We start from the raw sequence: 12,763 nt of genomic DNA, 5'->3' as shown, positions 1-12,763 counted from the left end.
AATTCATGGATCTACTTCTGGACCCAGGTCTGAGCTCCGGTGCCAGCACGATGCCTTTTCATCTCAACATTAATATTGAACGGGACTGATGTGGAGAGAAGCTTAGCAAGGGTTTGGGTGAATAAATGACCCATCCTTAAAAATTTAGTTTCCCATTATTTAGGCCAAGATTCTCCATTGGAAAAAAAAAATCCCATACTTGCCTGGGTTGAGTTGTTGGTCATTAAGAATGGCCTGTCTCGGGGCCAGAGTGATAGCACAGCTGGGAGGGCATTTGCCTTGTACACGTCTGACCCAGGATTGATCCCTGGCATCCCATGTGGTCCCTTAAGCCCCGCCAGGAGTAATTCCTGAGTGCAGAGCCAGAAGTAACCCTTTAGCATCGCCAGGTATGACCCAAAAAGCAAAAGAAAAAAGAATGGCCTGTGTTGGGGTTGGAGTCGGGCACTTGCCTTGCATATGTCTAGCCCGAGTTAGGTCCCAGCTCCATGTATGGGTCCCTTGAGTGCAAAGCCAGGAATAATCCATGAGCACAGCTCCCTCCCCTGCAAGAAAAGGAATGGCCCATCTTGAAGGTGGCATTCCCCAAACGCTATTGATCTAGAGTATTAGGTCTGAGACTTCTCAGCTCCAAGTTCACCGGGCACGTGGGTCAGATTGGAGGGAGAGGGTGGCAGTACCACAGAGAACCCACAATGGCAGGCATGTACTGACCAGAGGATTTTGAGTTGCTGCTGTCTTGTCCTTTAACAAAACCCACCCACAATTCTCATGGATGGGGACCAGGCTGGGAGGCCGAAGCCCCAAACCTTCCAGTGATGGATTCAGTCTGTTTCTAAGCGCCTTCTGAATTCACCTTCCCATGGATTTAGATGAGGTCATTGGATTCTATCAGGATTCCGACTTTTGTTTCTTTATCTGAGGGAAATTGCTAAGTCAATTAGGAAAGAAATCTCTGAATTCTGGAATACTTGCATAGTGTTACCAAACACACTTGCATTAGTGTTAGCAAAAGTATGTTTTGTGGTAGCATGGAAATGCTTTTGCATAAACTTTGTGAAACATGGAAATGTTTAGCGTTGATGTAAGGAAGGAAATATGCTTATGGTCATATCTCCTATAGTTTTTGTCTTTTTTTTTGCATACAGCCACAAAATTATCCCAATGCCCGTATAATACTCTTTATAATACTCTTTATATGTATGTATAGAGGGGCTCATGGATAAAAGATTTGGCAGGCCACTGCCTGGTCACCAGACAAATAAGAATACACAGAGAAAAATCATAATTGAATCAAATAGATCAAGAGTTTCCCATCCTGATGTTGGTGTCAAGACCACTCTCTCCTGCCACCCAGTGTACATGATTTCATTCCTACTTCTGTCCACTTGCAGGCACCACCCTTTGTTCCTACGGGGGTTTCGTTGGGTACCATCCCCTGAACTAAAGTGAAATGAGAGCTCACACCCAATTCTGCTCTAGACACCAGGTCAGAAAACCAAAATGGCGGCACTTCCTCCCCATCCTGCTGTGCCCCTCCAAGCCATCCTGTAGTTATCCTGGGAGTCTTTAGTATCTTGTTCGAGAAGATTCTCCTTGCAAGGAGAGAGCCTGAGGTGCCAGTGCTGACGGCCAGGCCCGGGAAGAGAGCCTTGGCTGTTCCTGCTCTTCTGCCTGGAAGCTATTTCCCCCCTTTCTCCAGAGGCAAAACGAATGTGACTACATAGAAAGAACATGACCTCTCTGATTCCAATTTGCTTTTTGGGTGATTTTTAAAATAGTTATTTGGACCTGACTAGCCTGGCAAATTGCTGCCAGTTTTAGACAAGCGATGAGCCAAAGTTTGGGGTCTAGAAATCGTAGCCCTCTCCCGTTGCATTAGAAAATGGATTACAGAAAAGGGAGCAGGGTTCATAAAAGGCGTGTCCTTACCTTTACAACTCCGATAAAAGGGCAACCACGGATCTCAAAGGTCCCTGCTTGCTCAGTGAGTGAATTTGCCCCGGATTGCTGGGACCTAATCTTAGAATGTCAGATTCCAGCACAGATGCCGGGTGATGGGAAGCTGGCATTCGTGGCCTGCCACGTGCCACTCGCCTCCCCTGCTTGATTGATTTCTTCACTCTTCCGCCAGGTAGACTGAGCATTTTCAGGTCAACTCCGCAGACCCAGTGAGTGAGGCATCATTTCTTGCTGTCGGCCAGTCAGCTGTAAAACCAGGATTTGACCTGCACTTACACTGCATGGATTCCTGCACTTGTAGCCATCTGGGAAGCCAAAGGTCGGCCTTTGGCAGATGATAAAGTGAAAATCTGCCCAGTGTTCTCAAGGCCGCCCAGAAAGGCAAGAGCAGCCCGAGGCTCGGTCCTGCACCGGAGGGCTAGCTCGAGGCTTAGGAGGCGGATGGTCTGCACCCGGAGCGATGATGGCTTTTCTTTCCGGGTCATGCCTGCTGATCGCTCTCTGTGGCACATACCCACAGAAGCTGCCCACGTTCATCGGGCCAGAAGATGGAGTCGGGGCCAAGGAAAGGCCTGTCCTCCCTCTCATTTCCTCCTGTGTCCATTCCCCAGATGGGTACCGCCCCTGCTCCCTGCCACTCGAGAGGGCTCACTGCATAAGCGCCAGGGATGCGTGTCTTCAAGCAAGGACTTCTCTGAGGGCCCCTCAGCTCTGATTAACGGCGCGCCTTCTCCCTCCGTGATTGATGTTTACCTCTCAAGAAAGGAGGATTCAGTGTGGGGTTTTTATGATAATTTTTTCCCCATAAGCAACTACCCTGCAAATTGATGAGTTCCTTTTAATTAGATGGTAGGGCTCTGTGCTTAACACCGCATGCAAAAAGGCCTATAAAAGCGGAGGTAAATTAACACACGGGGCTCTTGCCAGCTCAGAGCGCCCGAAATCAGCTGGTTGGAGGAGAAAGGGAAGTTAGGACAAAGCCAGAATTCCCGGCTTGCACCTGTAGAGAAGGAGGGCCGACCTTAGGGTGTCTGTCCCCGCCCCGGGATAGCCAGGGAGCAAGCTCGGGGCTCTAGGAACTGGCCAGTGGACAGTGGGGGAGATCACCGCTGCTGTGCACACTGAAGGCACTGAGAGACCCGCTTCTCTGCTCTGTTCCGCTCTCCTGGTCCCGTCCACAGGGGGAGCTCGCTGGAGCTCAGAAAGGGGGCTGGACGGGGGCAGCTCCATCAGAGCCACCCTGGAAACCCCCCATCCAGACATCCGTCTCCCGCTCTTCCTCTGTGCCCAGGGCCCAGCCCATCCAGCTGGCACAGGGCAGGGTTGCTCCGGGCTGCAGGGGAGAATAGGTTTGTTTGGGTCAGAAGCTCTGGCCCTGCAGTGCCCACCTGGAGCCTGAGCCGCCTCCTGGCAGAGCTGTTCCCAGTGAGCTGTCCCTGGGCCACCAGGGCAAGAGCTGGACACTGGAGCCCCTGAACTCCTCTGAGGGCCCAGGTCTGCGTCCGCCCTAATTGTCCCAGCACCGTGTCCTGGACATGGCGCCCTGTCCCCTCGTCTCCCGCCCTGTCTCTCAGCGTGGTCCCATCTATCTCTCCTTCCCCTGGGACCTCTAGTCTCACCCCATGGCCCCCCATTCACACCATATTCACCTTGGACATCCCCCCTTGGAATATCCTGGGTGCCCACAGGGAGGGCGAAGAGAACCCCCAGTTGGGAAATGCTGCTTTGGGTGGAAAAACTCAGAGAGGGATAGTGGGGTCCCGTCACCCCAGCAACAGTGCCATGGAGATAGGGTCCCCCTGCAGTGGGTGAGTGAGGCGGGGACTAGCGTGTGGTTCTCTGCTGTGTTCCTGTTGCGCTCCCCCAACCCCGACGCCAGCTGCCAGCAGGAGAACCCGCCTCTACTCTGCACACCCGCAGGGGGCGCTGTTTCCATTGGCCATCCCTGCTCTAACTCTGCAGATGGGCGCACCCTGCAGGAGGCCCCCAAGCAAACCTGCTATCAGGGGTCTGTCTGTCCTCCACCGCCAATGCCCATCCTTGCATGTCTGCAGAATGCCAGTGCTCCAAACAGAGCCGCCCACTGAGGGGAGGAGCTAAGGTGAAGGCGGGGGTAGGTAGGTATCTCCCCCCCACCACCACCACACACACACACCAGCCCACGAACATCTGCAGCCCCAGAAATGCGTGGGGGGCGGGGGGAATCATTTTGTGTTCCCATGAGATGCTTCCGCTTTGTGTGTGGGTCACACTCTGGATGCTGGTATTGGAGGGTCTCGTCCTCTGGCCTTGTTTCAGTGGTTAGCTGGTGGCTGGAGTCTTAATATTTTTCTAAGAGAATGTCCTTCCAAATAGAATGTCAGACACTTGGCGGGGGTGGGGGGTATGTTATTAAATTGGGAGTTTTGCTGGGGGAGACGGAGGGCATTCCTGTGTTCAGGGGTCAGTTGTGGCTCTGTGCTCGGGAGTGACCCTGGTGATGCCGACAGCCCCCGTGTGATTTCAGCCACATGTCACACCAGCGCTGTAACTCCGGGACAATCTCTTCAGTGGGGGAGGGAGGCGTTTTTAAATACAAAAATACAAAAGCAATAGTGATGGTGAGAAGTTAGCATCTAGATTCCAAGACAGAATTCCAAGTCAGCCCTGTGCTCTGGATTCCTCTGCTCCCGGCAGTCGGCCGAACGCCGCTGCCCAAAATCTTTCTCCAGAGTCAGCAGATGTGTGGCTGCAGAGCAGCTCAGACTCCGATGCTCCACGTTTAATATAACTGGCCTTTCCAAACCTTGACACGGCCACGGGTCACTGGGTCACTTAGCTTGGAGGTTCGACTCCTCGGGGGCGGCCAGCCTGGCTGCGGTGGCGGAGGCTGGCGAGTTGGGACGGAAGCCGGGAGGTTAGCGGTGCGCCGGGGTGGGGAGCTGAAGACTTGGACTTGGCGGCCGTTATTTGACCTTGGCCAGACATCAGAGCCTGGCAGAGGTGGGCGTTGTTGAGTCCTCACCTGGCCAAAGCCACAGAGAGGAGGGGCCGGCACACACAGCAATGAAAGCTACAATTCAGACACCATCTGGTTATTAAAAAATAAAATTGACCCAAACTTCCCACCTGGTTTTTTAAAACACACACACACACACACACACACACACACACACACACACACACACACACACACACACTGCTATTCTTGGTGGGAGGTAGTCCTGAAACACCCCACCCTCTTCTCTTTGTGACCATGGGTCAGCCCAGGAGAACTTTCTGGAAGACCCATCGGGGCCATTCCATAGTCACTGGCCTACTTTGTCTTTGTTTTGGTAATTTTTGCTTCCTAGCATGTGACGGGGCATATTCCATGGGGAAACGTGGACCAGGGCCTGGGGAGATGGCAGGAAAGGCGGCCACCTGCTTTACATGCAGAAGGGCCCTGTCCCTCTCCCCAGACTGCCGGAGGGTGGGGGCACCCTGGTGGCCTCCAGCATCTTGGGGCCTGGGAACTGCCATGTTACCAGGCCCAACCTTTGAACTTTGAACCTAGTCACCAGGACTGCCCTCACCTCCCCACCCCCCATTCGCATTGCTTGGGTAGAGTCCCTCTAAAAAGAGAAAATGTGGGAAGTAGAGATAAGCAGAAAGAAAGAAGTCCCCCCCAATTTCTCTCCCTCTCCCCCGCGAGAACATGGCGGAGGCCTCCGCGCTTTGTTTTGTCAACACACGGCTTGTATGATAGAAGCACAAATAAATGTTAACAAAATGGGATCGTGCCCTACACACTCTATTACCTGCATCGGCGTCGGGGGCGCTGAAGACTCCATTTCAGTTCATTAGTTCCTCCCCAGCCTAGCTTCAAGCTAGTCACACAGCCCTGTCCCCAACTGGCGGGCAGAGGATGAACCCAGGCTCGTGGGGTTTTGTTATTATTGGTTATTATTGCATTAAGAAAAACATGCCTTCCTGGGTTCTGTAGAAGAAGGTTGTTTCTGTTAGCAGACAAGGATCTTAAATAAATAGTGGCCCGTGTTCAAAGGTTTGGGGTTAAACTTAGCTAAATTGCTTATTTGTTCTTTTAATAATAGGACTTCTCAAATCCATTAATATGTTAATGCTCTTTTTGAATTCCAAACCTCCTGACACCTCTATACTCTTTCTCTCTCTCTCTCTCTCTCTCTCTCTCTCTCTCTCTCTCTCTCTCTCTCTCTCTCTCTCTCTCTCTCCCCACCCCCCATCGCCACCCCATCTAGCCAGGAAAACTCCCTGCTGTAGGGCTAATGTTTGGAACCTCAGTTTCTGGAATAAAGGGGTTTGCATTTTTAATAGCACTCATCACTTTAAACATTTGGTCCTAAGTAGTCCTTACTATTAATTACATTACGATTACATATATATATCTATAGAAATCAATAGAAGTATCTATAAATGTGTTTGTATTTTTCCCCCTACCTCCTTTGTATCTATGTTCTGTGATGCCGCAATGTTCAGGGAGATTCATGCAGGCTTCTAGAAGGTTCTGGAATCTTGTTTAGTCAATAGGGCAATGGAATTTCGACCTTTTTTTTTTTTTTTTGCTAAAGCCAATGAAACCACACTTTTTAAGACTTCTTAAATGAGAAAACTGGAGACTCGGGGGCACTTTCTTTAACGTTTGACAGTTTGGGACAATATGATGTTCAAAGAGGCCAAACAGAAGATATTCTGAATGGCAGCACCCACCACGGCAGCACCGTCGCTGTCCTGCTGGTAGCCTTTCTCGGGGGCAGTGCGCTGGGGTCAGGGGCCCAAGGACAGGGACATTCCCGGGGTGGTGCTGGGGGAGATTCGTGGGAGGAAGAGGCTGCTCGCAGCCACCTTCACGGACCCCATCCCCAGCCGCCACGTCTGGGAGGTGCCTCAGTGTAGGGCATTACAGGAGGGGCCCGTGCCAGGAGACCCTGAGGTGCCCAGGCAGAGCTGAAGTGGCCGCAGGCAGCATTGGAGGGGCGTGGGCAGGAAGGCAGAGCATGAAGGCAGGAAGCAAGGAGCCACTCTGAGGCCCGCCACTGGGGTCCACCTGGAGGGGAGTCACAAGGTCCCCCTCAACCATGGGACTGGGCGTGGGTCCACCTGGGAACTCGTGATCTGTGTGTGTGTGTGTGTGTGTGTGTGTGTGCGTGTGTGTGTGTATGTGTGATAATTTGTGATTTCCTTTCATAGCCTCAGGGGGACTCAGCCCAGTGAGTTTGGATCATTGAAGTCGGCAGACACAGAGTGAGCCCCTAATGGCAACCATCGCTGTGTGAGGCGCTTCCCCCCGAAAAGTGCTGACTTCTCTTCTGGTTGTTGTTAGTTTGGTTTCTGTCTGGAGGCCACACGCAGCAGTGCTCAGGGCTTACCCTTGGCGGCTCTGCACTCAGGGATCACTCCTGGCGGGGCCACGGGCAAGGCAAGCTCCCTGCCTGTGAAACATCTCTCCAGCCCCAGAGCGGTGACTTCTAAAGATGGTGCTCGAATCATCATGCCCAAAAAGGACAGGGAGGGGGGAGAGAGAGAGGGAGAGAGGAGGGAGGGAGGGAGGGAGAGAGAGAGAGAGAGAGAGAGAGAGAGAGAGAGAGAGAGAGAAAGAAAGAAGAGAGACAGGAGAGAGATAGGATAGAGAGAGGGAGAGGAGAGGGGAGAGAGAGAGAGAGAAGAGACAGGAGAGAGACAGGATAGAGAGAGGAAGAGGAGAGAGGAGAGAGAAGAGAGAGAGGACACAGGAGAGAGAGAGAGAAAGAGGAGAGAGGAGAGAGAGGAGAGAGAGAGAGAGAGAGAGAGAGGTGACTGCCATAGAGGCAGGGAATTGGGGAAGAAATCTGGGGACATTGGTGGTAGGAAATGTGCACAGGTGAAGGGACAGGTGTTGGAACATTGTATGACCGAAACCCAGTCATGAACAACTTTCTAACTCTATTCTTATGGTGATTAAATTTTAAAAAATTCATTTAAAAATATATAAACTTTTGAAGATCTAATGTACAGTGTGGTGATAACTAACACTGTTGAATTATGTACTTAAGAGCTAAAAAAAAAAAAAGATGGAGCAGGGTAGGGCAGCACCAGGGAGTGGCACCGTGCTGACCACCTTGACCTTAGCTGGCCTCTATTTGGAGTTATAACCCTGCCGCCGCTGGCCACAGCTCCCGCCCCTGCTGGGGTGCTCTGTACCCCGTTTCCTTCCAAGCCCCTGTAGAACCTCCCCTGGGCTGCCGAGGAAGTGGAGACGTGGGCACCTTTGGGGATGAAGGACACTGATGGGGAGTGACTGAGATGACCAGAGAGGAAAGGGCTCCCCGACCAGGCCTGGGGGGAGGGGGGTGCACCCGAGTCTTGGGGTCACTCCAGAGGCTGAACCCATCAGAGGCCGGGCCGTCCTCTCTCTGGACAGAATAGGACAGTGGCGACGGCCGTTCTTGCAGGCTCTGGAGCGAGCACAACCTCTGGACAAAATGTATCCCAGGCGTCAAACCCGTCAGCGTGCTAACGGGGGCAGTTCTTACCGTGTCATCTTTCGGGGGAACTCCGTGTGCTGAAATTGAACAGTGCTGACCACTGGACAGTGGTACAGTGTGGGGGATACTTGGGCTTGCAGGCGGAGCACCGGAGTTCGAGTCGGACTCCTTGTCCCACCCCCCACGGCAGCAAGCGGCAAGTAGTTCACCCAGAGTTGGCGCCGGCTGCCGTTTTTATCCAGGGCACGGGGAGTAGGGGAATGAGCATCACGTGAAGATCCAGTCTTTCTCCTGGTGCTGGAATTCCTTAAAAATCACAGTGTTTTTAAGGCAGAACCGTCTCCAGTGCTCTCATATACAGAACACCTGCGAGTGTGTGTTCAGAACGGGGTCACGGCTAGGGGTGCAGTAGGGGCGGTCCGGGGTCTCTGTGAAGCTCCCACGTCATGGGTTCCGCGGGAAATAGGTAGGTTTCACCTCCACCAGCAACTCTGTGTGTGTGTGTGTGTGTGTGTGTGTGTGTGTGTGTGTGTGTGTGTGTGTGTGTGTGTGTAAAACGTACAGCGAGATGGGGGTGGCAGCGCCTTTGGTCTGGAATTCACATCTGTGTGGCCTTTATGGGGTCCATCTGCAGGTATCGGGTGGGCAGCGAGTAGCTCCTTTGGGCTTTGGATGCGATTAACCATGATGAAGAGTGACAGACTGAGGCTCTTCCTCCCCCACCCTGGAATCCCCCCACCTGGGCTAAAACACGGGTCACGTGTCTGCCAGGAGAAATGGCTCGCCGTGATGGCCAGGGCCTGGTTGAGTGGACCCAGGGCTCACTGGGCAGACGGAAGCCTGGTGACTGTTTGCGAGGCTCAGTTTACCTTCACGTCATGTTGGATACCACCTGGGGCATGAGAAAGACTTCTGTGTACTGAGAGATGATGGATTCCTCAAGAGCAGCGCAGAATCTCTCCCTCTCTCCCCCTTCCCTCTTTCTCTCTCCTCTTTCCCTCTCTCCCTCCCTCTTCCTCTCCTTTCCTCTCCCTCTCTCTTCCTCACTGTCTCTCTTTCTCCTTCTCTCTCTCTCTCTCACTCTCATTCCCCTTAGTATAGCGGGGACAGGGCTTTGCTCCAGCTTTGAGGGCCCCCTGCAGCGGTGGCTGGACTGGCCAGCCTGCCTTGGGCAACGTCCTAGTGCAGGGAGATTCTCACTTCCTGTGGACCCACTAAGCGGCCTGGGATGGATGGGAGGTGGTGGGGGGGCATCCTGGCCCTCCCTGGGCTCTCGGAGGCCTGGGCCATCTTGCAGGTCGTGCTTTGGCGGCTCCTCTGCCCTGGCGTGGCCTTCGCCTCTCCCAGATGCCTCCCCCTGAGCCAGAGTCAGACCATAAAGTCGCTTTTCACCTCCACGGCTGAGATGTCCACTCCCTCCTCAGCTGTGGGGCTCTGGGCCGGGGATGCCGCAGCTGTTGGCAGCTGACGGACCCGGGGATCAGGGTGGCCCTCCTCGGGATGGCTGTGTGGCCTCTGTGACCCACTCTCCCCCTCCACGGAGCAGGGAGGGTTGGCGTCACCTGTGAGGAAGGCGGCCACGTCTGAGATGGTGACGAGACGGTCTGGTGGGTGCCACAGCCCGGAGGTGGCCACTGCGAGGACGCTCGGGGCGTTTTCCACAGGGGGACGGAAGCACCCACAGACACGGCTCATGGCCCTGGGTTTCAAGTTCGGGGGAAATAGATCAGCGTATCCCCAGGGGTAGAGCACCGAAATGTGAGCAAGGAGAGAACCAGAAGGAACGTGGAGGAAAGGTCTCGGGGAGGGGAACACCGTGCGGTGGGGTCGGCCGTTACGGAGTTCGTGCAGCTGCGTCCTGGGCTATTTCTGGAGCGGAGAGGAGTCCCAGCGCGGGACAGCTGCGTGTCCTGGGGTGGAGGTGGGGTGGGGGGAGCAGAAGATGCTAGGAGGTGAGAACAGAGGCTGGACAGGAGGGGCAGCCAGAGAACTGCGGAGAAGGGACCAGACACGGGGGACAGGCTAGAACGTGTGATCAGAGCCCAGAGGGGAACGGGTGCGGCCGTGAGGGCAGGGGCCAGGCCCGGGTCCCCAGGAGGAGTCGGAGCAGACGAGGTGGCTCCCGTGGCCTGCAGAGGGTCCGCAGCGGGGGGGTTCCTAGCAGGGAGAAAGAATCAACCTCCACCTTGACTCTGCAAGAGGAAGAATCACTATCTGTTATTATTTGCTGTAGAACCAATACCCCTGTGCCACGTGGCGGCCTCGTGGCAGGAACGGCCCTTCTGCAAGTCTATGGGCTGGATGGGGCCGTCTTTCTCTTGGGTGGGCTCAGGTGGGCCTGGGCTGGCCTCGAGGCTGTCCCTGAGGGGGGCAGGTTGGTGCCTGGGGGAGTATCCCCATGTCCTCTGGTCACCCAGCTCACTGGGGTCGTGGCGTTCTAGTGGCCACCAGGAGACTGAACCCTACAGCGCCAGGGCCTTTCAGACTGGCCGCAGCACATTCTGGGGTCATGGACAGAGACGGGCGGAGGGAGACCAGGGCCCCTTAGGCAAAGAGCCTGTCAGCAGCACCCCAGGGTGGGGGTGGGTTCTGACTGAAGGGCTGTCAGTCAGGCATGTGCCAGGGAGAACAGAGCCCGGCTGGGGAGGAGACGCCCCCGCCCCCTCCCCGGAGCTGGTCGTTGGCAGGACCCCCGAGGTCTGGGTGCATTTGGGACTGGGGAGGGGGGGAAGACGAGCTCCCTGGCCCACACTTCCTTGGTGCTTCGGCTGAAGTGTTTCCTCCATCCGGCCCAAGTGGACTTTCTAGGCCCTGCCGGAAGGGACTGGAAGGAAGGAGGAGCGGGCAGAGGGTCCAAACCAGCCCCTCGATACACGAAGAAAGTCTCTAATCACCGAGCGCTGGGTCATTAGTGGGGGGAAACGAGCCCCCCAAGAACAGGAAGGGCCTCCCCTAAGCAGTCGAAGGGCAGCCGTAGTCATTGTTCTCTCTCTCTCTCTCTCTCCCCCACAGAAAATACCACGCCGGCATGCTAATCGCCTGAGAAACTTGGCCCACAGACAGCCACAAAGCACAAAACAAAACAAAAAAAACTCAGAGAAGACCCAAGAAGGGTGTTTTCCTGGCGTCTACCAGAAGCACTTCATCCACCCCACCCCCCCAATCCCTCCCACCCCCAGCTTTCTTTTCTAAAAAACAAAACGCACACAACCCCCGTCCCCCGCAACAAAACTGAAAGAAACAATATAGATCCGGGTGATCACTGCTGCGCAAGCATGTTCTTTATTTAAGCCCGGGACGGCAGGACAGGAGACGCTGACGCCCACGGCCCCGGGTGGAACCGAGGGTCGTGCACTTGTGGGTCCCCTGAAAACTCTGGGTCCCCCTCAAGCACCTCCCCCCGCCAAGGAGCCAGAGTTTTCCTCGGGTCCCCCAATGCCTCCTCCTCCTCCTCCTCCTCGGACTCTGAGGGTGTCGGGGGAGTGAAGAAGCAGAAGGCATTTGGCCTCATCTCTAAAGATCTGGTTCAGCTTTGGCAAGTTGAGCTGGTGGACCGGAAGCTTCGCCCCTGCCCGGTGCCCGTTTCTGCCCCGGGGACTGGGAGCAACCCGGCGAGCTCAGAGTGAGCCCTGAGCTCCGTGAGGCAGCACCCGGGCCAGAACTGCACTTTCTTCCCCAAACGTCAGCTGAGTGACCGGCGTGGGGCGTGGGACAGGGCCCCCGGCCCGGCTCGAAGGCCAGAGAGAATCGCTTCTGCTTCTACCCTATGACTAAAGAAGCCCCCTACCAAGCCAAGCTCGCTCTCCATCGCCCACCACCAGGAAGACCCACCCCCACCCCCCTGCACCCCACGATTTGCTTCTGGACTCCCCCGTTTCATTTCCTGCTGGTTGATGCCGCCATCATCGCCTCGTCCTCTCTCCGGCAGCTGTGGACTGGCCCTGGCGGGCAGAGGCAGGTGTGTGCGGGGGGTCCGGCTGGAGGCCCCCTAGCTGGCCTGGCTGTTGAGCGCCTCCTGGACGAGCCTCTCGCTGAGCGCCCACAGGGCCCGTGCTGTTGGCTCGCTCTGCGCCTGGCCCGAGGGTGTGCACCGGCAGCAGTTGTTGAAGTACATCCCGCCCAGGCCCTCGAGCTCGGGGGCCGCCGCGCAGTACACCGTGGTGGCCGCTCCTTGTTGCTGAAAAAGACAAAAAGAAAGACGAGGTTGGAGGCGTTGTGGTCCTGGAGCTCCGCGCGGGCCAGGAGAGGTGGGGGGGACGCAGCCCACGGGCCCAGAGAGCCCCCCAGTAGGAGGGAAATAACTGCTCCAGTCCATGGCCCGCCCTGGACGGTCTTCCCGA

General features: G+C 55.4%; 1 protein-coding gene across 1 annotated transcript in view; it reads right to left on the bottom strand.

Moving 5' to 3' along the window:
- Positions 1-12,384: 12,384 nt before the first annotated feature.
- WWOX (WW domain containing oxidoreductase) overlaps positions 12,385-12,763 on the bottom strand; it is a 696,817-nt gene continuing 696,438 nt past the window's right edge. The window contains exon 9 of the mRNA XM_056136201.1: positions 12,385-12,600. Coding sequence (XP_055992176.1) covers positions 12,412-12,600 — 189 coding nt within the window. The 3' untranslated portion in view covers positions 12,385-12,411. The remainder of the gene's footprint in view (positions 12,601-12,763) is intronic.

Source organism: Sorex fumeus, unplaced genomic scaffold (genome assembly GCF_029834395.1).
Source record: "Sorex fumeus unplaced genomic scaffold, SorFum_2.1 ptg000122l, whole genome shotgun sequence".
Classification (NCBI taxonomy): domain Eukaryota; kingdom Metazoa; phylum Chordata; class Mammalia; order Eulipotyphla; family Soricidae; genus Sorex; species Sorex fumeus.
The sequence above is the reverse complement of the archived record's forward strand: the minus strand, read 5'-3'. Positions and strand labels throughout refer to the sequence as shown.